General features: G+C 41.1%; 1 protein-coding gene across 1 annotated transcript; it reads right to left on the reverse strand.

Moving 5' to 3' along the window:
- Positions 1 to 850: 850 nt before the first annotated feature.
- On the reverse strand, positions 851 to 23,206 carry P4HB (prolyl 4-hydroxylase subunit beta). Its single transcript, XM_060764874.2, has 11 exons — positions 22,977 to 23,206; positions 20,668 to 20,874; positions 17,465 to 17,598; positions 16,805 to 16,942; positions 8,885 to 8,989; positions 8,614 to 8,739; positions 7,921 to 8,121; positions 6,469 to 6,589; positions 6,162 to 6,343; positions 4,642 to 4,728; positions 851 to 1,910 (listed from the first exon to the last, which is right to left on the reverse strand). Exons 1-11 carry the CDS (start codon positions 23,122 to 23,124, stop codon positions 1,824 to 1,826), a joined length of 1,536 nt encoding a protein of 511 aa, XP_060620857.2. The 5' UTR covers positions 23,125 to 23,206; the 3' UTR covers positions 851 to 1,823.
- Between the last annotated feature and the right edge of the window lie 3,337 nt (positions 23,207 to 26,543).

Here is a 26,543-nt window from a genome sequence, read left to right on the forward strand (position 1 = left end):
CTTCCACACATACTTTGTATTGCATTCAAGAGAACTGCAGCTGTTGTCCCCCCTAGGGATATTTACAGTACTATGGATGGGCAATATCTTTAAAAGCTTAGTCTGATTTCTGTAACCTGCATGCATCCTGCATTACTTATTGTCCCATCTTGCAATATCTTGCAGATGTTATCTGTCTACATTTATTTATATTTATTTATTTACTGTATTTATACCCCGCCCTTCTCAACTTTGTAGGGGACTCAAGGCGGCTTACATATCTAGGCATCATTAGATGCCAAAAACACACAGAATAAAAATATGAGCATTAAAACATAAAACCTTTAAAACCAATTATTTAAAATCGCACAATACATATATTTGCCAGTATAATGCAAGCAACTGATATTGGATTGACACTGTCACATTCACATTCTATATTCACAACATGTAAACCAAAGGATTTAAGCTGTAAGATTCTCAAATTCAAGCTTGTTTTCTGGAAGGTGTGGGACACTTAAAGGTCAGGGGAACAACCCCATTCCACTAGCTGCTCATCACAGCGTGACATTGGATGTAAACCCACACATTCATAGACTAAGATGAATTAAGATTCTTTATTTTTAAGACATTGTACTCAGGTTGTGCCAAAGAAAATTCTAATGTTATGTGCAGCCTTCCAGGTTTGTGTCAGGTACCCTCTTAAAGCAGTGCTTTTTTTTTCTTCAAGATATCTGATGTGGGGGACAATATTTTTTTTCCTCAAAGACTACTGGGGACTGGTACCATCCTCAAGTAGCCAATGGCTCAAGGACAAGCCTCTTAAAAAGCTCTCTTTTAAAAGAATCCAAATAAAACAGTCAAAAACAGATTAGTATTAAAATCAACTTTTATTTGGCCAATGAGTTCCATTTCCTTTTGCATCATGGATGCCCAAAACTAATCCCAATTCTGCTGAAATGCACATTTCCCTCCCCATAGCACTCCTTGGCTCTCAAGTACCCCCCACAAAAACAAGAATTTTAGTTACTGAGTGTCCTTTTGTTGCATTCTGGCAGGCCATTTTCCAAACAGCTCTGTAAATACCTGGGAAACCCATTCACAAAGCAATATGTTATGAGCAAATCTTATGTTTGTTCAGGGGGCAGGGTAGTGGCATGAATCAAACGTTTGCCTTGGGAGAGGGAGCAACTGAGTCCTTCTTCCTCATAGCAAGTCTCCCTACCCCTCCTGATCTTTGGAATAGAAATACTTTGTTCAGTCATAAAGGGGAAGCAAGATTATGCAGTGAGTTAAGAGGACTTATCCCACCCCGCTCATGTCTTTTCCTTTCTCTGGGCACTATGGTGGTCAACCTAGAACTGGCCTTGATGTTGGAGTGGCCCCTCAAACGGGAACAGAGAACAGCTGAGACAGAATAACCAAGACCCTGCTGGGCCAACAGCAGCTCATGACATTTTAGCAAGTGTGACTAAAGCTTGAAGGAGGCATTATTAGAAAAGCTCCCAGATTAGGCAACAAGACACATTGCCAGGTCAACCTGCTTTTACCCAGATCACAGAACACTGCAGGAAAAGAAAATGTACATCACAGTGTATATATGAAGAAATAAAAGTCCCCTGTAGGGTAGGCTACCTGGCCAGTCCCATTTCCAAAATAACAAAAAATAAGACTAGAACAATCAAATTGACAGAGAAGTTAGGATGAAAGGTAACTTTTGACCATTCCCTGTATTCTTCAGCCAGCAGCAGTCTTCTGGATTGAATTTATTTCTGAATTTGATTGACTGCATGAGCAGGCAGCCACAGTGTAGTGTCTGGGGGATATGCAGATTGGACTCAACTTTACAGTTCGTCTTTTTTAAGTGTAGCATCCTCCTCCTCCTCCCCTTCAGCATCTGGCTCTTCCATATCCTCTAGATCTTCCAGATCCTGCTTAGATGAAAAAAAAAAGTCAGTTGTAGTTCAAAGTCAAACAGGCAGCTTCTTTGTTCTGCTATTAGCTTTACTGGCATGGTAACTAACATATCTACCTGAAGTTCAAATTTGAAGTTACTTTCTGAGACTGAGCCTTGGTTTCAACACATGTTGGCCAAGAAAGAATGTGTGCTTTATAAAATAAATGCTCTGGACAAAAAATAGCTATGTAAACAGTTAATTACTTAGTCTTCAAGCATTCTGACAAACCAGGCAAGAGGAAATTTTCAGCCGCAAATTAAGATGTAGGCTAGTTGGCTTCCCATTTTCCCTACATAAAACCCCCCAAAGCTGGATCACAAAGAGTTAGTGTCTAAGTAGGGATAGCATCAAACTCCAATGACTGAAAGCGTTACCAGTGGTCTCTGAAGACATATCAAACCATAAATGTCTACAAACATGAAACTAGTCAGGTGCAAAATTAAGGAAAGTGCCTAAATCGATGTAACTGTTCCAACACCTTGATCCTATAGCATTAAGTATCCTATGTAACACTATCACTCATGGTTACTGCAGCTCTCTGTTTATGGAAGTGCACAACAAGCCACATTCACGTTCATTCCAAAGGAAGCTTTGCATGAAAACCACACCAGTCCATCCACAAGGTGATAAATACAAGCAAAGCATATGGAGATTAATTTTGGAATGACAGCAAGGCAGTACTCTGAACTGCAGATATAACTAGCTGTTTATAATATTGAATATTTATTCTTTTTTGCTGCACAAAATACCAGCATATTTTGGTTTAAATGTACTTTATATTATTTAGCAAGGGGCTGTAGAATTGGCTAACATTCCTATATGTACACACACACAAAGGACATGCATGTATGAGAAGACTTAGAACCACTTAAAACAAACCACGTATGATCCTTTTGATTAAACATTCAATGACTGTCAACCACCTCTTCAGTGTCAGGAGAACTTCAGCCATGCATGAAGGTATAGATCTACTAACTTCAAGCTAATACATGAACACATGAGTCCAGTTGTATACATCTGGCTATATGTGTGCATGTCTTCACGTCTGACAAACCGAAATAGAATCTCTAAGTTTTATAGGGCTAAATAAAATAAAACGGTCTGAAGCAAAACTAAGCCAGCCAACACCACTCTGCTACATCTCAGTTACGTGTTACTATGCTATTTGATGCTTAAAGACAAACAATACAAACAGTAAACCTGGATAAAAATACTTTGGGCAACAAAGCAAATTTACTCTTGAATCATAAAAGCCAGTGCAGAGACAATAAGAAGGTTAAAAATAGGGAGTTTCTGGACTATTTATTTATTATATTTATATCCCGCCTTTCTCGACCCTGAAGGAGACTCAAGGCGGCTTACAACATACGCAACAATTCAGTGCATTAAAAAACAATATACAATTAAAATAAACATTTACATTAAAATTAATATCAAAGTTAAAATAAATTAAAATATTTAAAACTTTACAATTGTCCAGCCCATTCGGGTACTCATTGCACGTAATTCCAAATCCATCTATTGCATTATATTGTTCTCCAAAGGCTTGATCCCAAAGCCACATTTTCATCTTTTTTTGAAGGTCAAGAAGGAAGGAGCTTATCTAATATAGCTGGAGAGGGAGTTTCACAGCCGAGAGGCCACCACTGAGAAGGCCCTGTCTCTCATTCCCAAATGAGGCGGGACCGGGAGCAGGGTCTCCCCAGACGGCCTTAATCTCTGAGATGGTTCATAGGGGAAGATACAATTGGACAGGTAAGCTTTTTTGGGGGCAACCAGAAACAGATCAATTAATTCACTGTAAAAATCAGATGGTCCCAACAATAATTGCAGGTTTAGAAGTGACATGCACTGATTTTCATCCAAGATCATGTTCAAGTTAGAAGAACCCTGAGAAGCTACTTTTTTTTTACTACTCTTCCCAGAATCTCCCAGTCAATATGGTCACTAGGCTATTCTGGGAGTGCTTAGTCTCACGATGCAGAAGCCATTGCAGTTCTCAGCAATGCACAGATAAGGTAAGGTAACGTAATCAATTCTTTATTCTGACTGACATAACTGATAAAACTACAGCCCTGAAGACACAGAGATCCTAGCTAGGATGTTGGCATGTGTATTCAGGCTCACCTACCGTTCCTGTTGGACTGTGAAATAAAACCAACAACACTGCACAGAGCTCATGGCATTACCAATGGCAATGACTAACAGCAAGAGAACACGCCAAGAATTGCAGCACATGCTGACAGAAAACTGTTTGACTTAGGAGGACATGCAAACCTGGTATCCAGTGCTGGGGACTGATCCAGCCCAGTGAGGGTTCATCCCATGAGAGCTACAGATAGTTGGGTCAAGTCTGAGAGAAATGTAAACAGCGTTTCTTGAACATTTGTGATTATCTTGGAATTATGGCACTTTGACAGGCGATGGCAGTTTGTGCCGGCTACTGCAGTTCATGTGGCCCGGCTAGTTCACATGGAATGGCAGCAATTTAGGAATACCATCACCATCACAATCTGGATATTCCCAGCTGTGCTTTGTGTACAAGTTGCTATGGAAGCAGCATTCTCGGCTGTCACAAGGAGCCATAAGTAGATTCGACAGGCAGAATTTCCCCTTCCTCTGGGAACACATCCAAACCCTACCCTGGAACGGCACACGTAGCAAAGCCCCAAAGGAGTCCATGGCCCTGATTTCAGATACTCACATCTTCATCTACGCCACCGTCTTTTCCACCACTTTCCAGGAATTTCTTGAAGCCCTCCAGTGTCCTCTCACCATTGTAGTCTACAACCTAAAGGCAAAGTAGCAAATGAATTAGCACTTAAAAGGAAGTGCAGAATCTTAGCAGTTGAAGAATTCACTTTCTGAACAACCAAGCAAAAGGGATTGGAAAATTCGCCATGCCCATATGAGTTGAAGAGCAGCCAGTCACTAGACACATGTGATTGCTGCAAGGAAAAACAGCTCAAACATGAATGCCATTCTCTAAGCAATCTACCTTACTCTAACTCCCTTTTTTTTCCACACCAGGAGCGACTTGAGGAAACTGCAAGTCGCTTCTGGTATGACAGAATTGGCTGTCTGTAAAGATGCTGCCCAGGGGATGCCTAGATGTTTTACCATCCTTGTGGGAGGTTTCTCTCATGTCCCCGTATGGGGAGCTGGAGTTGACAGAGGGAGCTCATCTGCGTTCTCCCTGGATTCTTTTTTTTTTTGTTGAAATTTTTATTAATTTCTCCATACAGATAACAAAACTATACAATACGAACCTCAGCCATCTAAAAGATAATATCGAAAACTGATTACAATTTTCATGGCTAGGACAGGTTCCAATTGTGCTTCTCTTTACCATATATTTTGATTAATTACCCCTTTAAACCCCCACTCCACCCACCCTTACCACTCTCTACCCACCTCCCTCCCACCCCCATCTGGGTTACTTGAATCAATACATTGATTAAATTGTCTGGAAGGCCTGATTTAAAGTTCTGTACCTATCTTTTCCTTCCGTTTTGTCGATTAAACAAGACCATTTCCTAAACCAATCTTGTCTTGACTGAATATTCAAATATTTTTCTTTTCATAAATGAAATCATTAATTAAATATTCAGAGAGATATGACCACCAGGTTTTCAGGTCCCACCTTGTTTTATCTTTCCAACCTCTGACGATTGTGGCATATATAGCGGCTATCATAAATTTCAATATATCTGACTATTCGTTGTTTCCTTCCTCTACCTCTATGGTGAGGGACAGAAATCGAGCTTTATTCCAATGTAGTTTTTGCCCTATTATTTCCTCTATTACTTCTCTAACAGTATTATAATATTATTGGATTTCAGAGCAGTCCCACCACATGTGTGAAAAGGTACCAGTCTCCCCGCATTTATGCCAGCATTTGTTAGAAGTGTTTTTCATACTGTGAGCTAATTGAGAGGAGGTCCTAAACCATTTTGAAATTATTTTCTTTTGTGTTTCTTTGATTCTTAGATGTTTAAGAATCCCTGGATTTGAACCTCCCTTGTGTCCTGCCAGCACAAGGGTTTATCCCATTGCTCCACCAGGGGCTCCTATGAAACTTTCTATGAAACCATCACATCCCCGCTCCCTAGAACTCAACCCCTCCTGCCAAGAATGTGTAGGAGGCAGCATTTTCCTCACCCCTCATATTCTAAAACCTTCGTGTCCAACAGAAATGTTGCAAGAAATCTTTTGCCCACTCACCGTTCTGCCAGGACTAGCAGGGAAAAACTTGAGAGTAGGGAAGCTGTGGACCTTCACTGCCTCAACCTCATTGGCTGTAGAATCCATCTTGGCTATGATAATATTTTCATGGTCCTTGTAAGTCTCTCCAAGTTTATCCCAAATGGGAGCCAGTTGTTTGCAGTGGCCACACCAGGGAGCATCTGCAGGTCAAAAGGTGACAGGTCAATTCAATATCTGTTTAACAAGAGCCAATCCTATATTCCATTTCCTGGCAAAGTTGGAGAAAAGTTCATTTCAAGACTCCCACTGTCACGGAAATACTTACAGAATTCGACAAAGACATTTTTAGTCTCATCAAAAGCCACATCCTCAAAGTTCTTCCCAACCAGAACTCTGACCGGTTGTTTATCCCAGTCATCAGAAATCTCTTGGCTCATCAGATGGGGCTGAAACAGACAGGCCAGAGAAGCAGAATGAGCGCTATGGCCTGGAATGTGCCAACAGGAAACCCCCACCCCACTGTTCCAAGACAGCCTCAAACAACTGACAAACTGTGGGCTATAAAAAGGGAGATTAATATAGACTTCCTCTCTCAAGGTCAATCCTGAACCACTCATGTTCAGGCCATTACCTGAAGGTTGCAAGCTGAATTTTACAAAGAGGAGGAGGCCTATGCATACAAAAACCGCTACAGTCCAGGAAGCAAAACTGAAGGAATGCACAAAATGTACGAAAAAGAAACTGAGGCAAGTACAAGACCACTTCCAAGACTTTCTATAGAAGGGAGCAAAGGAGGTTCCTCACTGCGCTTTTTAAGATTAGAAGGGGCCCTTTCAATCAGTGGTGGGCAAAATACAATTATACAGATGTCTGATTGTAACTCTCACTATTATTGGCTATGGTGTAATCCAAAAGTATCTGAAGGGCTGCACTCCATCTATTTTTATCTTAAAGGTTCGGTTTAATCACGAAAGGCTGTGGAAAACACTTTTTCCAGCTCTGGCATAGGCAACTCTTCATCACTGTGGGTCCCTCAGAAGACCTCAGCTACTTCAACCAATATTCCTAGTCAATGGCCATGGTAGCTGGGACTGATGGGAACTGTAGCCTAAAATATTAGAAGATGCCAGAATTGACAACATTGTTCCTCAGAAAACTTGTTCAAGTTATTTCCCTTGGGGATTTGTTCCATATGCGAACTAAGCTTACAATTTCTCAGTCCTATGTTTACTGTCAATTGAAGAAAATACATTCCATTTCTCAAAAGAAGGGTGGCACTTTCTGCAAGAAGAAAGGTAGTGATGAAGAGAAGAGAACAAGAGCAAGGCAGAGTTGAGAAAATGGCTGTAGATGTGACAATTGATGAAAGTAATATCCATCTCTGCACAGCTGCTGTTGCCCTCTCCACACTAAGATGGAGGGCTCCAAGTGCTCGTGCAACGTGAGGCCGAGGCCATGTTGCCTCTTCTGCATACCAATAGGATAAATGCAGCTCTTGGACTGGAAACACCTTCTCAGTTCTATGAAGAGCTCTCTGATTCGAGCTCACTTTATCAGCACATTAAAGCTATTTACATACTGGCACTGTGCCCCACTGACTTTGCCCTTTGGGTCTCTCAGCATGAAGCTCTAAATACTATGCTGTTGGACGTGCTGCAAAGCTATCTTGAAAGGATTCACGCCACGTGACAATACTTAGGTTTCATGCCATATTCAGTGCTCGAATCACCTCACAGGCTTGTAAAACCTCTAAAACCACATTTTAAAAGCCCATTACCTTAACTTTGCCCTCCAGGAACTTATTGCAGAAATCCCTGATGTTTTCTGGAGTCAGTTCATCTGACTCGGGCTTGTACTTAGTCATTTCTTCCTCTAGAGTAATGAGACGTATGGCAGGGCACTCCTCTTTCTTCAGGCCAAAGAACTCCAAGATCCTCTGGTTATCAGTGTGGTCACTGTCTATATAGATGAACAAAATCTGGGGGAAAGGGGGGGACGGACAAAAGAAAGCCATTAAAGAAAAATATATAGGACAGTGTCAATGTTCTTTCTCTAAAAGGCTACTCCAGTCCTCAAATAGATAGAAATGTACTATTTACAAGAAGATTAGTAAACGCCAGATCAGACACAATCTTTGTACAAGTACAAGTAACATTTAGAAGGCAACATTTGTGAAACTTGTAAAAAAAAAAACCCAAGGAATTCAGTGGACAAAAAGTTCTGACACTTGGGCAGGGCCAGGAGGGAGACAGCAAAACAGTTTCCTGGGAAAGGGGCACAGCTGCCTAAGTAGATTACTGAGTCACAGTACTCCACATGGCAACCTTGTTCTGCAAGTCTCAGCTGTCTATACTAAATACTAAAATAATAACATAAAATGTGGCAGGGACAATTGTGTGCACTTGTTCCACATTTGTCCAGGCGATAGGCACGAGAAAAAGAAATTGTGCAGTCACTTTTTGCTCCTCACCTTTGCTTTGAAGCTCTCCGCAGCTTTTTTGAAGTTATCCAGTTTTACTTGGTAGTCTATATCACTCTTGGGCAGGAACATAAGGATGTGGGTTTTGATTTCTCCTCCAAAGATTTTGGGTGCAGTCTGGACAAAAACAAAACAAAACAGATGCATTACTGGAAAAGCCCTGTAAGGAACCTTATACTCTATGCTTCTGTGCACTCATCTTTCGCCAACCCAATTCTACCACCCTGATCACACAATTTTGTTTGGCAAGTCACTTCCGTACCTGTTCAGTAAATTCAATCACCAAGGGCAACTGGTTTGATTTGATGAAGTTCAGCAGGTTCTCCTTCGTTATCTCCCCATCAAAGTTGTTACGGCCTTCATCAAACTGCAGGAAAGAAAACGCTAATCAAACCTATGGACTTCCAGTTCAATAAAATCCTACTTTGTACTAAAAAACAGCAATGCATGGGCATGTTAAGCATTTGCTATAATTCTAGAGGAGATCAAGACATGCTATTGCAGTGTTTCCTGAAGACCCGAGCATTCATTAGGTGTCTACCTCTCATGCTTGCAAAAAAATGCTGGCTAACATATAGGAAAGACTGCAGAAACTAGAAGCATGCCTGGGTAAGGTTACCAATGGTCTAAGGAAGTACTATGGGCTACAGTATTCTGTCTAGCTCCTTTTCCTCACTTATTTATTTATTTGTTCATTTATTTTTTACAATATTTCTATCCCACCTTTCTCAAGCCTGAAGGTGACTCAAGACAGCTTACAAATTGGTAGCAAGTTGATGCCATAACAATCGACAATATACAATTGAAACATTTAAAACAGCATTATAAAATCAATACAAAAACCATAAAAACATATAATAACTTGAGTTTCAGAAATGTGTAAGATAAACATGAAGCTATCCAATCTGCAAAATGTATATAGATCATTGTACAACTGCTCTTGGCACATTTTTAAAAAGACTAGAAAAAGAGATGGAGGATGATGTCTGCAGGACGCCTGTGCATCACTCCCTTCCAGGCCGAGGAGGGCCCATTTCACATTGCAGGCAAGGCACAAAATTCTTTATAAAATCCAGGGTGGAATCTTAACCAAAGCTCTCATCTTACTAACAAGCAAGATCTAAGTTTCAAGTGAAGTAAATTGAGTACCAAGGAGGAGGAAGTTTGGCACAAGCTGGGACAGCAATATGCACACACGCATGTTCTCAAATGGGCCTTCGTCAACACACAAGAATGCCTTAAGCAAACACCCAGAAAGCTGCTGCAAATCTCAGAACTGTGGACACTAGCATCTATATTCTAATGAACAATGAGTCTAATAAGACTGGTCAACAGACCGATTAAAAAGAAAAACTTCCATTAGGTTGCAAGACACACTATGAAGTCACTAAATAAACAGCACTTTATACAAAGGGCAACACATCTCTGCAGGGCTATTGTTTGCAAAATCGAAACAGAAATTAAAGAGCACATGATAACTCCACTGCAAGAATAATTTTATTGCAGAGCAACACTTATCACACTGCAGGTTCTCGAAATGCTTTCGGGAGGAGGCAATATCAGCACAAGCTTCTTCAACATATGAGACAAGGAAGGAAAAACTTTGGCCTCATTGTGTGGACTCCTTAGCAACAGCACACATAGATGGATGTCATAAAACACCTTTTCTGAAAAGCTAAACATAAGACCTATTCCTAGTATTATTAAAACTTCAGAAGCCAAGAAACAAAAGGCAAGTTAGGCAGCGAGTAGTGTTATGGCTAGAGAGAACTGGGGCCATACATTCCTGATTTAAATTTCATTTTACAGCAGCCATAACTCACTCTCTTTCACACACACATAAAAATAACACCTTTTATTATTACCACCAAGATATGTGTAAACAATGACTTCCAGAATTACACAAATTACCGTGCATATTGTTATTTCAGCCTATGTGACAGTGGGAACTGTTAAGAGAGCTCATTGGTGTCACTTCCATAAGATGCAGAACCAACATCCATTTTTAAAAATGGTGTGGACATATAGCATTTCTGTGTGCCATTTTTACTATGGCCTAGGACTTGCTGTGTCATGTCCTTACTGAGTGAGAAGAAATTATTCTTATCCTCCCAATGACAAATTGTGTCTGGCAGCTTCCTGTTCCTAAACAGTCCTGGGCAAGGGGATATTGCATTTAAGTGGTAAAATCACAACCTCAAGAAGCTTCTGGTTTGCCATTTGGCATGGACAGGTATAAGAGTGCTGACTGTAGAGGGTCTTGTGCAGAGTGTGGCATGTAATCTCTGGGCTATAGTCTACCCAACCCTGTTTGAGGAAAAAAACCATGTTGACTCCTGAAGAGCTCCAAAATCCATAGTTTAAAAAATAGCCGAGCTTCTTAAGGTGAGAGGTCTAGAATTAAAACAAGATTCTGCAGGATGAAAAGCAAAGGGGAGGATTGGAGTTACCAGACCTGAAATTGTACTTCAAAGCATGCTTACGAGTTTGGATGAAAGTTTGGCTAACCTTAACAAATGAGAAACTGTTAAAATTGGAAGATCATGATCTATATTTTGGATGGCATGCCTATGTATGGTATCAAAAAGCAAAAGTACATGCAGGCTTTAATCACCATTTTATAAGATGAGTCATACTAAGGATTTGGAACAAGTACAAAATTAAACTATGTCCAAAATCAGTTTCAATGGAAGATAGTTCTTCCAAGTTAGATAAGAAAGGAGAACACTGGATTACATACAGAGATTTAATAATACATGAAAAATACAGATTTAAAACTCTAGAAGAACTGAAGCATGCAGGACTTCACTTACAGTAGTACAGATATAGGCAATGGAAAGAAAGATTTATGCTAGATAATAAAAATATGGGATTTGAAAGAGACCAATCAGAATTCAAAAAGGAACTGTGTATTAATGAAGAACACATTATTGGACAATATATAAAGTATTACTGAAGATTGAAATGGAAAGAAAACTGATGAAGGTTTGTATGACTAAATCGGAACAAAATGTCGGGCAAAATGTAGAACTAGATAAATGGGGAAAATGTGAACTATTCAGTGCTACGATCCTAAGAGAAAAACTTTATAAAATGATAAACAAGTGGTACCTGACCCCAGCAAAACTAGTTAAAATATATAAGGTAAAAAGCAACAAATGCTGGAAATATAACAAACTTTCTTCCGCATGTGGTGGTCTTGTAAAAAAGCAGGAGAATTCTGGGGCAAGGTACCAAAAACACTGCAAGATCTTTTTCATTCAAAGATACAATTGGAGCCTGAATTATTTTTTATTGGGAATGTCAAATAACCAGACAAAATCACTAAATTATAAAGTATTGCACTACATGATCATAGCAGCAAGAACAGTACACACACAGTTCTGGAAGAAGGTAGACCTCCCAACAAGAGAAGAATGAATGGTTAAAGTCTTAAAAATAGCAGAAATTGACAAATTAGCAATGATGAACAAAGAAAAAACACACAAAACAACTTTATCAAGGACTGGGAATCATTTCTAAACTATATACAAAAGAAACAAGGAAACGCTTTTATAGAAGGCATCATAATTTACCCTATTCTAATCTGTGTAGGGAATTTAGAGATAACAAATATCAGGCCAGAAGGAAGGACAGGAAAACAATGTAATAGGAAGGAAGAACGGAAATATATATGAATGTCTCCAACCCAAGGGATGGGAAGTCACTAAATTGGGAGGGGTGGGAGAAGGGGAGAGCATAACCAAACATGAATATTACATAAATGTTACGGTGCTCCATGTAATCATGCTGGCCACATGACCTTGGAGGTGTCTACAGACAACGCCGGCTCTTCAGCTTAGAAATGGGGATGAGCACCAACCCCGAGTTGGACACGACTGGACTTAATGTCAGGAGAAAACCTTTACCTTTACCTAGGAAGTATTGTATAGGTTCATGCATTTATACATGTATATAGATTTGTTTCACTGTTCTTTATGAATATGTGATATGTAAATTAAAATAAAACATATTAATCTTTTAAAAAAACAGTCAAGCTCCTCTAAATCCTAGGCAGGCTAATCAGGAACAGATGTTTCCTCTAGGATACCTGAGAATTTTACTTCTATTACATCTATGTTTGTTTACATGGGCTACATACAAGCACCCAAAGAATTATTCTGGTCTATAATATTCATTTGTACTTAGCAGCTGGAGGTCATTTTGTTTTGGAGTGAAGGTATCTCTCTTTAATAAATAACTCATCCACAAATTAAAAGAATGGATAGCCTGAACGAGGAGAATGGGGTCCCACTCAGATATATTGCCTGCAGCTACCAAGATGACATCTGCCCTCAGTAGACCCACGACAGGTATCTGATTGTGGAAACAGATTTATTTTTGACTATGCTTAGATCACAATTTATTTCTGCACATTGTATCTTCTTTTGGAACAGTTCTGGTATTATTAATGAGCTGCCATGGCATTTCTTTGAAACCATTAAACTGAATATAAAACAGTAGGGGCATCTCTTAAGCTTCTTTCTGATGGCCAGCATTTAATTGATTTTGGAGGCTTTTAAACTTAGCCTCATACAAGAGCCCAAGATGTTCTAGACAGAAGGGAATACGACCTCTAAAAACACTGATCATGCCTGATTACTCAAAGACTCAGCTAGCTTCGACATCAATGTTTAGGTGTTTATGGTGAGGAAAGCTGTGGAACTGTATTTATAATTTATTAAGTTATTTACTTCATTTATACCCTGCCTTTCTCATCCCAGAGGGGACTCAAGGTGGCTTACAGACACCAGCAAAATTCAATGCCACATATGAAAACATATAAAAACATACCCCATCCAACTATAAAACAGTTAAAACATGAGACTTTTTGCCTGACTCAAGACAAGAGGAAACTCGTTTACCTGGTCTTTGGTAGAATCCAGACTTGCCCAACAGAGACTGATGCAAAGGACAGTGTATCTCAAAGCATTCCTAAGAGGGCTGTGCATAGCTCTAAAGAATTGGCTATCATAAAGGCTATGTGGAAAGTCTAGTGTACAGTGTTACCTACCTTGAGGGAGAAAGGCAGGGTATAAAGATAATAATACTTCCTCTCTAATCCTCTAACTCCCCCTGAAGACAAAGGTTTGCAGTTTGGGAGTTCTCCTGGACTTGTCGCTGAGCCTGGAATCCCAGGTTTCGGCAGTGACCAGAGGAGCTTTCACACAATTAAAACTTGTGCGCAAGCTGCAACCGTACCTTAGGAAGCCAGATTTGGCCACGGTAGTCCACACTCTTGTTACATCTCGAATAGACTATTGCAATGTGTTCAACGGAGAGCTGCATTTGAAGACTGTTTGGAAGCTCCAAGTAGTTCAACAAGCGGCAGCCAGGGTGCCCAATGGAGCAACGTACAGGGAGCATACAATCCCTGTTATGTCAGCTCCACTGGCTACCAGTTTGCTACCAAACACAATTCAAAGTTCTGGCTTTGGCCTATAAAGCTCCAAATGGCTCCAGTCCAAATTACCTATCTGAACGTATATCTCCCTATGAACCTGTTAGATTTAAGATCCACGGGGGAGGCCCTACCCATCGCTAGCGCGACTGGTGGGGACGAGAGACAGGGCCTTCTCAGTGGTGGCTCCTCGGTTATGGAACTCCCTCCCTAGAGATATCAGACTAGCCCCCTCTCTCCTGGCTTTCAGGAAACAAGTGAAAACCTGGCTCTGGAAGCAGGTAGTGCGATGCGGAATCAGCATAATGTAGCACAAAAATGACGACTCAGAACTGGATATCATGTTTTAACAGTTTTTTTGCTATCTATATGATTTAATTGTCTATTACTGTGATGCTTTTTATTTTATGTTGTGGAATATGTGGCATTAAATTTGTCCATTTTGTACACAACTCTGGGTCCCCTGCAAGGGTGAGAAGAGCAGGATAGAAATAAAGTAAATAAATAATGGCCCCTGAACAGAATCTAAAGCAATTTATGAAGTGCCAAACATTTCACTGGATATCTTGAAATAAAAGGCCTGATTGAAGCATGAGGAAGACACAAATCTTAAGAAGTTTGATATTCCATTTCCATTCAGAGAATGTGTCTGCCATTAAATGAACAAAGGCAACTGGGAAAAGAGTCTACTCAGCAACCAAAACTTCACACATGCTTGTGCAGGTATATACACTCATAAGAGGTTGTAACCACAACAATAATACATAAACAGAAGAAGGTACTCTAATTAGGGACAAGAGAACTACCAAACATAGTTCTTCACAGCTGTAAGAATCAGTCTGTTATTTGTGGAGGGAAAAAAATAGTTCCAGAATCCAAGTTCATAAGGCACTCTCTCTTACACACACAAACTTTGGTCATGCTAATTAATAAGGTAAGAGAAATTAACAAAGATATTTTTCTGGTCTTACCTGTAAACCTGAGATGAAACTGCCATTCCCCCCACTGGTTACAAATCAATGGACTGGATTGAAAACACTACTCTAGACTAATAAAAAAGCCTCCCCCATTAAAAAAAACATTTGGACTGGTGTGGGGGTGAAACACCCCAAACAAACCTAAAAGTACAAGAGTTTGCTTCCCTGAACCCTAACTCCTCCCCCAAAACAAACAAAAATTGCAGCTAGAAATGATATCACATCACTTCAGGCGCACTGAAATCACTACTGTGACAAGCAGGCACAGGAAGGAGAAATGGCCCATGCCATGACTGCAGTTGCCCCTCCCTGGTCTAAGGTATATCTGCTGCAATATAGGCCAAGCTTCTCTCCCTTCTCAACTAAAGAAAGGAGGATGTTATCTTGTAATTTTTATCCACATACAGGTATTTTCCCCCATTAAATAAACCCACTCCCTAAAAATGATTCTACACATAATTTTTGAACCAATTATTTGCAGATTGCTCTAGGCACACTATCTTAAAATTCTGGGAAGTTGAAAGAGATGTCCTACTCTTGAGACTTCTCTTCTAACAGGGATACTCAGCAGCCAAACCCTTCATTATTTAGTTTCATACTGCAACACCTCCTTAAGTTCTGAACGGGCCAGTCAACAATGCTGACTAGGCTCTTAAAAATGTATCTTCCCGTTCCGCTTTCAAAATCCTTCCAGAACACTGTTTCCAATACTAACTCAGCGAAGCGGGCATAAAACAGGTCACAATTCACTAGAATTAACGCAAGAGTGATTGCAGCTCATAAAGCTACTCTTAATCAGCTGCAATGCCTCTTTATAAAAAGCCCCAAGGTAAAACCAGTCCCGCCCTCTATAGTTCAATCTTCTTATAACAGTGTTTCTCAGTCTTCCTAATGCCGTGAGCCCTTAACACAGTTCCTCATGTTGTGGTGACCCCCAATCATAAAATTATTTTCATTGCTACTTTCTTAACTGCAATGTTGCTACTGTTATGAATCGCAATATAAATATCTGATATGCGGGATGTATTTTCATTCAATAGACCAAATTTGGCACAAATACCTGATACGCCCAAATTTGAAAATTGTTGGGGTTGGAGGGGGATTCATTTTGTCATTTGGGAGTTGTTGTTGCTGGGATTTATAGTTCACCTACAATCAAAGAGCATTCTGAACTTCACCAACGATGGAATTGAACCAAACTTGACACACAGAACTCCCATGACCAACAGAAAATACTGGAAGGGTTTGGTAGGCATTGACTTTTGGAGTTTTGGAGTTGTAGTTCACCAACCATAGAATTGGGCAAACTGTCCACAAAGAACCCCCACGACCAACAGAAAATACTGTGTTGTCGGATGGTCTTTGGCGACCCCCAGGTTGAGAAACACTGTACTAGAAGCACCACTGTTGAAGGGAACAAGAGGATCAACAGCGGGGGTAATTGTAGCCCTACAGATATTTTAGGACTGCAACTCCTATTGTGTCTAACTAGCTTGGGAACACTTGGAGCTGCAAATCCAGGAACAGCAAACTTTGCCCAGCCCTGGTCTTACAACTGAGTGGGAAGCTTCTTAGGGGGAAAAGAATGAAGTGTTGACGTCTGCTAAGGCAAAATAATTGAAGCAGCTGCTAGTTTCCTACTGCACACATATAAAGAGAAGGAAAGAAGTGGGCTGGAAAACACCGGAAGAAGCAGTGCCATCTACTATGCGAACGGCTGCCAGATGGACTCAACACAGATTGGCAATTTTTTTCAGACACTCACCTTCTTAAAAAGAGCAACTCCATCTTTGCTGAGCTGGTATTTGGCAAAGACATCGCTGCTGGAGGAAATCCCAAAAGGAATGTCATCGATGGACTCTGCTGCCAACAAGAATTGTTTGGCAGCATTAGACTCTGCATCCTGATAGAGAAGTAAAATGGTCCTTTTAAAACTCCACATCATGCCCAAAACTGTACAAAGAGCCAAAACAGAGTAAGAAAATAGATAGCAGAGTTTAGCTCCTATTTAAGCTTTATACGACTACTGCATTTAGAAACAGAAAATAAAAACTATCAGCTAAAGTAATGGGAAGGCCCACAGATTAATTTCATGTGCTTTCAGGCTCTGCATAAATGAGTTTAGGCAACAAGGGAGTGAATTTACTCCCCTGTCCACAATTGAGGGGCATGGGGGGGGGGGGGTAATAGGAAGAAAAAGGGGGATAGCCCTGCAGACTGATGATCTCACTCTCACACATCACGAGCACACAAATGCTAGTGATGTGATGAATGCTTTTTTCCTGCTTCTTGGCAGGGGGTTGGACTGGATGGCCCATGAGGTCTCTTCCAACTCTATGATTCTAAATCACAAAACAATGCCTCCCCAAAGAAGGTGGCCTGATAAAAACAAAATTATCCCATCCCCTTGAAAGAAAAAAATTACCTTAAAGAACCCAATCACAGCAACTTCATTGGCTTCTATGAGTTCTTCAGCTCCAGCAACGTCCTTCACTGTAGTAGCTGCTGGCCCTGTGCGCTTCTTTATCCAGTTCAGAATGTCATCTGCTTCCCTGCCAGCTTCATTAGCAAATTAAAGTCATATTATAATATTCTCTGATAGAAATATGATCAATCATCCTGATTGTGCAAGGGGAAAGTCTCATTATCTATCCCTTTTCGTATGATTTATCATACAAGCACATGCCTACAATTTTCTTTAAGAGCAAGACGCCACCAGAAGGTGCTGTTGAGCCACAAGGAGCGCTACAGAGTTATAGGCTATTAACACAGTCCACCTAACTCACTCTTTATAACATGCTGCTGAAGCGTAAAGAAACTGGCTTAACTACAGTTAGACTTTGGCCACACTATCAGTGATATTTGGTATCTGTCCGGACAAACATTTCATTGAAATAAAGGCAACAAGTCTTCTCAAACTTCACACTTTGACTGACGTGCCACAAATATGATTTTTAACCTTTTTAAAATGAAGCCTGTGTTTCAACTAGAAACCTAAGTCAGCAGAAACGGAGAAAATCCTCAACCTAAGTTATCACCATGCCAACTATTTAATAAAGAGAATCAATTTGCAGATCAAAGGACAATTACACATGATTTTCTTCCCCTTGCACAGAAAAGCACTCTTTCCTACAAGTGAAGGAAAGTTGTTAGAAGGGGGGAGGTATTTCTTACTCCCAGCAGCTCAGTTTTTCACTTACACTATACTTCAGAAGTTAATGGACTCTCCTTCACTAGAATTTTTCAAATAGGGCCTGGCTCACCACTTGGCACCATGCTTTAACTATGGATTCCTGCAATGGCAGGGGTTAGACCAAAGGCCACTTGGTATTTCTTCAAGCTCCACAATTCTATGATGCATATAGGTCCTTCTTGAAGTTACTAAAAGGCGCTACATTATATTGCATGTTTGTAAGCACATATGGTGAGTTTTATTATTTAATTTCTATTTAGTGTTTCTATCAACAAGATACCCAAAATGTTTTAAAATAAATTTAAAACAAAAGTACAACTGAAATCTTAATTAAAAAGGTTTTAAATCTAGCAAATGATATTAAAAGCCCAACTTCAAAACATTTGAAACCAAATAAAATACAATAAAAAGATAAAATTAAAATGCATTCCTTCTCCAGTCAGTTACAAGCCAATGGCCTCCTTAATAGATCTGTGCCTGAAGGTAGAGGGGTATAACACTGAGGGGAACCAACCAAAACTATCTTGTGGGAATCGGTTCCCCAGGGAAGTCTAGAGCAGCCACTGAGATGGCTCTGTTAGAAGAGGGAACCGAGACAAGGACCTGCAGGGACATATAACCTGAACTAACATGACAAATGATTTCAGATTGTGAGTGATAGCAGCTCCAAACATCAACTGGGCACCAGTTTGCCTATCCTGTGGCTATTGGCAGATGCTCCAAGGTGGGTTTCAAGAGATAGACCCTAAATAAACAGGTGGCAGCCCCACAGAAGGACTCCAGAAGAACGTTTCCAGGCAAAAAAATATTTAAACCAATTATAAATAAGAATACTAGCCGTTTTAAAGCACCTATGATCAAAGAGGAAATAGCTAAAACAAGCAATGTATGGATCTGTTTTTTTTCATGGAGATAGAAGACTCATGATAGTTTTTTTTTCAGAGAGAAGCAACATTATTTGAATATGGGGACAGGGAAGAGGACAAACATAAGATAAAAACATTTACACTTCCAAATTTAAATAGCATTTTAGGACCTATATGCATTAACTTAGTTTCACTTTTCTAGACAAATTCTTTGCACAATATTCCGTTCCTGTGACAACTGGACTTTTAAAATTTAGGCTGTCATGGAAACTAGAACTAGACACACCTTTTCCAATGACAACTTGTGCAGAAATGCATTTCTCTTCCTAGGGGTAGATCTTCCTGTTGTCTCATTCCCTTTTGTAACTAGGAGTCATATATAAATCAGGTATTTGTAGCTCGAGGACTGCCTGTAACAAGTTCCTGAAGAAACCTACAAAATCTATCTTGTTTGTAAACCTGGGACTGTTTGCAATGAAAATCCTGTTTCCAAGACTATGTGACACTGCCAAAAACAATACATAGTCAAGAGCTATCATTTACTTTTTTCTTACTTCTAAACTAGAGAAAAATGATTAGTGTCCAATTTCCGACTCTAGGTAGCTTTAGACACCGTACACAAAACTGTATAAAACAGGAACTGAAGAACATGTACGTGAAAACCTTTATTTTTTTCAAAAAGACAAATGTTTTTCTTGGAAATAGTTTCCTATTAATTGTTCTTTTAGCAGTAAAATTAATATAAATTACATTAAAATATCTGCTTGCATACCATAACCGATTTAAATTACAAGAGGGTTCAGAAGGACTAATTAACTAGTGGCAAATTCTAGTTTTCCAGTGAAAACCAGCATAATTAGTAAGTTTTGTACAACTGTTCTGTAGCTGTAAGATTCAGAAATTCAGTACATGCAACTGTTTCTGAAGTCAAGATGCAAGTCTACCCCATGGTAAATGATGCGAACCCATTTGCTAACAGATTACCATGTGGGAGGATAAAGTGATAATGTTTATTATTTAATGATGAGCTAGTGGTTTTTAATGTACCTGAATGTACAATGCTAAGAACAGTTACATAAAACTGATCATATTTATAAACAGAATGTCATGTAAATTGGATTGCTATGGATCATAAGTTTCACAGAAAGGGCCTGGACATTCTTTTTGCTATGCTCTGGCCATAGAGAAAATACAGGCTTCTTTGTGCACTGCAAAGGAGGAGTCAATTGGTTTGATTGCTCAACGAGAAAGTTGAATTACACTTCAAAGATGAAGCAGGAACATAAGACACAGAAGAGAGTGAAGGAAGTGAAATGTGGTAAGACAAATTACTACTGGACATGGAAGGATAAAGAGCTTACAATTTACCATGGAAATAATATGAGATAATGGATTTGTGGCAGCAGCAAAAAAGATCTCAGCAAGTATAAAGAGAAGCATGGGATTTTAGCAATCGCACACAATGTTGTCTTGCATATCACCAGTATGAACTACCAATGTGTTCTAAAAATAAATACTTGGATCTTTTGCTCTACACTTTGAAAGCAGCTCTTCAAAGAAGTCTATTACCTGTGTACTCTTTGGGGGAAGATTTATCTCCATTCTTAAAAAATTTAATAGTGGGATATCCTCGCACACCAAACTGCTGGGCAAGTTCTGACTCTTCTGTGGCGTCCACCTTAGCCAGCCTGATTTCAGAGTTCTCAGATTTCAGTTTAGCTGCTGCCTTCGCATACTCCGGTGCCAGAGCTTTACAGTGGCCACACCATGGTGCATCTGTGGGGGGAAAAGACCAGAAATACTCAGCATCAAAGCCATTGCATGCAGTCCCCAGTGTTATCTTTGCAACTTTCAACCACAGGAAACCAGGTACAATATAAAAACCATTCCATGAAGATTGCTCTGCAGCATCCTAAGCAGTATGCAAAGCTTTTTAAAACTCATTTGTAGCATTGTACAATGCAGACAGCTATTTTGCCTGTGTGGAAGATAGATGTAACAAAGGGCAGGTAAGAGTAACAGCACTGCACACCAGTTATTCCAGAGCAAGGACGGGCAAACTTGGGCCCTACAGCTATTTTGGACATTGACTCCCAAAACACCCCCAGCTTACTGGCTGTTAGGAATTGAAGTCCAAAATACCTGAAGGGCTGAAGTTTACCCATAAGGATCTAAATCAGTAGTTCTCAACCTGTGGGTCCCCTGTGTTTAGGCCTACAACTCCCAGGAATCCCAGCCAGCTATTAGTGGGAGTTGAAGGCCAAAACATCTGGGGACCCACAGGTTGAGAACCACTGATTTAAGTCAACAAGAGATTAGATAACCTAAGCTACTTCGTGACTTTACATTATCAAGGGAAAAGTGCTTGCTTACTGGTAATAAATATTGTGGGAGTTCAGAACAGACAAGAAAAAAAAAAGAAAGACTGCCTCTATTCTCATTCAAAAAATGAGATAACTGTAGAAAAATATCATAGTTACATACCTTTAGGTACAACCACTCAACTTGTTCTGGCTATATAATTAACATTATGTCTCAGAATTTTAAGTCAAATATTCAGAAACTCAAAACATTTTCGTGAATTCTGGAACTTGAGGTGCATCTACACCATAAAATTAACGCAGTTTGACACAACTATTACTGCCAAAGTGCAATGTTATGGAATCAGATGGGTTTTAGTTTTGCAAGGCCTTTACTAGTGCCTCACCAACCGAAAACTCCCATGATTCCATAGCACTATGCTGGCAACATGACCAGGAGGTGTCTACGGACAACAGGCTCCTCAGCTTGGAAATGGAACAAGGACACCTCCCTATGGACAGAGTAGAGCACCACCTCCAGAAAGCTGGAGATGAAAGGGGAACCCTTTACCTTTGTTCTGTGTATTTGTGTCATTGTTAATTCGTTGTAGTAAAAGCACTGAATGTTTGCCTATCTGTGTATGTTGTAATCCACTCTGAGTCCTCTTGGGGAAATAGTGCGAAATATAAATAAAGTGTTGTTGTTGTTGTTGTTGTTGTAGGTTTTTCAGGCTGTATGGCCATGTTCTAGAAGCATTCTCTCCTGAGATTTTGCCTGCATTGATGGTCACAACTTCTGAGGATACCTGTCATAGAAACAGGCAAAATGTCAGGAGAGAATGCTTCTAGAACATGGCCATACAGCCCAAAATAACGACAACAACCCAGTGATTCCGGCCATGGAAGCCTTCGACTATTATTATTATTATTAAAGTGGTACCAGAAAGCATTAATTTGGTACTGCAGATGCAACTGGTGAAAAAGAACAAATCCTATGTTTTCAAGTAGCAGGTGCCTGAAAACCTCCTTTGCCCTCTGAACATCTGTGTTCAACTCTCTCTGCTGTCAGGATCCTTAGCGAACTGCACCAAGATGGCCTTCAGCAACAGAGTGATCCTGGGCCTGAGAGGCCTTCAGAATTCCTTCAGAAAAGGAGTGGGAGATGCAGACTTCAATCCCTGGGCCCAGTCACTCCTTCCCAGGCTGCTGTGAGAACAAAAGGAGGCCTTTTCAGGCGGAGAAGAAACGCAAGTAGCAATCACCCAGGCGACACACCCCTCGAACGGGGCATCTTACAGCCCTGCAGGCACACAGTCCGAGGAGGAACCGGTTTCCTCACGCCTCAAAGGCCCGCTAAAGGCAGGAAGGCATTCTTGGGTGCACCTGCACTGGAGGATTAGGGCGGTTTTGACTGCCAAGGCGGAATGCTATGGGATCCTTCGTATGGCAAGGCCTCAACCCTCTTCTGCAGAGAAGGGCCTTGTGAAAACTACAACTCCCAGGACGCCGTAGTTTTGCGCCAGAGTGCACTCCCTTCCCGGCCCGGCCCGGCCCTCCTCCTCCCCCGCCCCGACTCACAGAACTCCACCAGGATGTTGGGGAACTGCTGCAGCGCCTGCTCGAAGTTGGCCGTCTTCAGGACCAGGACGCCCTCGTCCTCCTCGAACTCGGCGGCGGAGCAGGCCAGGCCCAGCAAGAGGAGGCCCAGGAGCGGAGCGGTCTTCATGGCGGCAGCGGCGGCGGCGAGGGAGAGCACGGAGACCGAGCCAGGCGAAGGCACCGCGAAAGAGAGCCCTCTCCCCCGCCTCCCCGCTTATAAACCCGCCCTTTCCCCCGTCGCGGCCGCCGCCGCCGATTGGCTGCTCCCGCCCTCCCACTCTCGGCGCCCATTGAGCCCGAGCAGCGCCTGGGGCCCTCTGCGCGCTCTGATTGGCCCGCGCGAAAGGTCGCGTCACCTTTCCTTCCACTTCCGAACTAGCCGGAAAGTTTCCTCTGTTCCGTCGCCTTTGATTGGCTACCCCGGCCTCTTTGGTGCCTTACGGTTGGTTAGAAAGGCTGCCTTCAGAACTCTGTTTAGCTGCTCCTGATTGGCTTTGCTTGACGATCGCTTTTCCTCGCCCCGCCCCCCTCTTTGCTTTGGAACGTGGCATTCGCGAAGGAGGCCCCCTAGTTCCGCGCATGCGTGGTTGAGCCTAACAGGCCGACGTGGTTCGTGTTTGATTCTGACTGGACCGTGGGATGTGGGGTGCCCCGGAAACGCAAGTCAAGGAGGAAGCGCTTCCAGGGCGCGACGGAGGAGGGGTGAGAAGAGGAGGAGGAGGACGGCGAGGCGTTACTGTTGGTCTGGGAAACCTAAGGAAAACGCGAACATTAAGGACATGAGCGAGTTAGTGTTGTGGGGCTTCCTGAGCGCCCTTCCCAGATTGTCTGCTTTGAACTGGGATATATGGCAGTGTGGACTCAGATATCCCACTTCGAAGCAGATATTGTGGGATGTTCTGCCTTGAAGTTCTGGGTTATAGGGCTGTGTGGAAGGGCCCCGAGTTAGGTGATTGTGTGCACGTAGAAATAGAGACAGTGTGTCTATTTTTATACGCATCTATATATGCAAATACATTCACACATATGCACACTAGTTTATGTGGCTCACATTGCCCAAGTATGCAATTTCGAATACTTATTGCTAATTTTACGACTTTATAAGCGGTCCCATTTGAAAACATATGTCTGTACAATTGGACCTTTTATAAACGCGTATAGGTGATGGGTTGGAATTTCTATTAGACCAAGGCCTGGTGAGATTGCAGTTCCCTATTATCCCCAGATCTAGCCAGATGGCAATCCTATCAGGCCCAGATCTGACTTGATTGGAACTGGATGTAGGTGGACTGCAACTCCCATTGTCCTCTACTACTCCTCCCTCCCAAACCCTGACAGTATTTGAAGTTGGATCATGAATGGTATGTGTATCACCTTTCATCCATTTCTATCATCGATGAGATATACATGGCTCTAGATGTGGATGAACTCCCATCATTCTCAATCATCTCCCCCCCCCCCCCCCAAACCCATGGCAGTATTTTAAGTTAGATCATTAATGGTATGTGTACCAAGTTTGGTCCTGATCCATGACACCTTGTAGGAGCCTTTGTGGATCAAATAAACATACATACTTGTACCTCTCTATACGATATTTCTTCAATTCTTAGATGCACTTTATTTCCTACATAAACATCTCTAAAACTGGGATTTGTCTTAGACCTGCAGGTGTATCTTATGCATTTTTACTGGTAGTTGGACTGTACACATCTTGCAATCGATAGCGTCTTACAGTCAAAGAAATGCGAATGGGTAGATCAGTGATAACCAACCTTTTTTTTGACCAGGGACTACTTCTTTATTTATCATATCAGGAGCGAACCAAGGGTACAGTTGTAATGTATTTAAAAAACACCAAGTTTGAAAACTTGGCATTATATTAAATGTTCTTTGAGCAGTAGCTGGCCACTTGGAGTGCCTCTGGTGTTGCTATAAGAAGCTCCTCCATTGTGCATGTGGCAGGGCTCAGGCTGCATTGTAATAAGTGGTCTGTGGTTTGCTCTTCTCCACACTCACATGCCATGGACTCCACTTTGTGGCACCATTTTTTATTATTGGCTCTGCACTTGTGGTGCCAGAGTCCAGTCTGTTCACCCAGTCTTCTGTGTGCCCAGGAGGAAGTTTCTCACTTGGTATCAGCCATAGGTTGAGGTTCCAGGTTTTAGCCTACCACTTTTGGACTCACCTTTCTGAGTTTTTTCTGCAAATATATATGTAGATCTTAGAAAACTATTGCTTGATTTAAGGTGTTGGCGTACTGGCTGATATCTGAACAGGGGGTGGGCCAGAAATGTCAATACCTTGGTCCTTTCATTATTGGCTGCTACTTCCCGGCGGATGTCAAGTGGTGCAATACCAGCTAACCAGTGTAATTTCTCCAGTGGTGTAAGGTGCGTAAATCCTGTGATAATGCGGCATGTCTCATTAAGAACCACATCCACTGTTTTAGCATGGTGAGATGTGTTCCACACTGGTCATGCATATTCAACAGCAGAGTAGCAAAGTGCAAGGGCAGATGTCTTCACTATATCTGGTTGTGATTCCCAAGTTGTGCCAGTTGGCTTTCATATGATACTGTTTCTTGCTCCACTTTTTGCTTGATATTCAAGTAGTGCTTCTTATAGGGACTACTTGACCAGGGATCACTCTCCAACATTAGTACCAAAAGGGTCACGAATCAGTTTTTGGTCAACTTTAGATTCAGTTTGGGATGCTGATTCAGAAAATTGCATTGGATAGACCACATCAGCACTAGTTTCTGATACAGAACATATGCCATGGTCAGCGCAAAAGGAGCAGAAATTAAAAAAATAAAGATGAAGCAGGCTTGCGGACCAGATTTTCGTCCTTGCGGCCCACTGGTGGTCCGCGGTCCACAGGTTAAGGACCACTGGGATAGATGGATGCAGCTAATAATAGCACTAGTTATTATTTGAAGACTTAAATAAATAAATTTATAGAGTAAATAAATGTTATAGTATTGTATTAATCAGAGTTACAAATTCCATCTTAAAATACCATTTTATGTAAAGTGTTCAAATGGCTGTCCCTGCACAACCATGCACTGCTTGCATGCTCAAAGCACAGGGTTGTAAACCTCCTTGAAATGTCTCGTCATTTTGCTTTTCTATTAAACCTGTTAGTGATGTCTGCATTTATGAGATGGGGAATTGCAAAAAAAAAAAAAAAATCAGAATTATATGGTGTAGCCATTTGTGAGACATGCTACACACACAGTTGTGCACATCTACTAAATGTCTATTCAGAAGTTCATCAAAGCTTATTTTCTGGCAAGTAGTCACAGAATTGCAACTTCAGAAATATTTCCTTTAAAAAGCAATGTTTGCCATTCTTTCATAAGGTAGGGTTTTAGTAATAATAGTCCTATTTCTTGGATAAAATTCAGTTGATTTCAGAGTAGGAATACCACAAAATCTATCTGAACCTGAAAGAAAGATGAGTGAATGTCTTTGTTCCTTAGTTTTCAGCATGCAATATTTTTCTCCCACTCATTGCTCATTGTTTGATTCTGTTGATCATAAGAAT

Source organism: Anolis sagrei, chromosome 2 (genome assembly GCF_037176765.1).
Source record: "Anolis sagrei isolate rAnoSag1 chromosome 2, rAnoSag1.mat, whole genome shotgun sequence".
NCBI classification, from domain to species: domain Eukaryota; kingdom Metazoa; phylum Chordata; class Lepidosauria; order Squamata; family Dactyloidae; genus Anolis; species Anolis sagrei.

Coding starts and splice junctions, on each gene's coding strand:
- P4HB (XM_060764874.2), bottom strand. CDS start 23,124: ATGAAGACCGCTCCGCTCCTGGGCCTCCTCTTGCTGGGCCTGGCCTGC. Junction 8,122..8,613: donor CGGAGAGCTTCAAAGCAAAG/GTGAGGAGCAAA, acceptor CCTTTCCCCCAG/ATTTTGTTCATCTATATAGA. Junction 6,590..7,920: donor TCCTGGAGGGCAAAGTTAAG/GTAATGGGCTTT, acceptor TGTCTGTTTCAG/CCCCATCTGATGAGCCAAGA.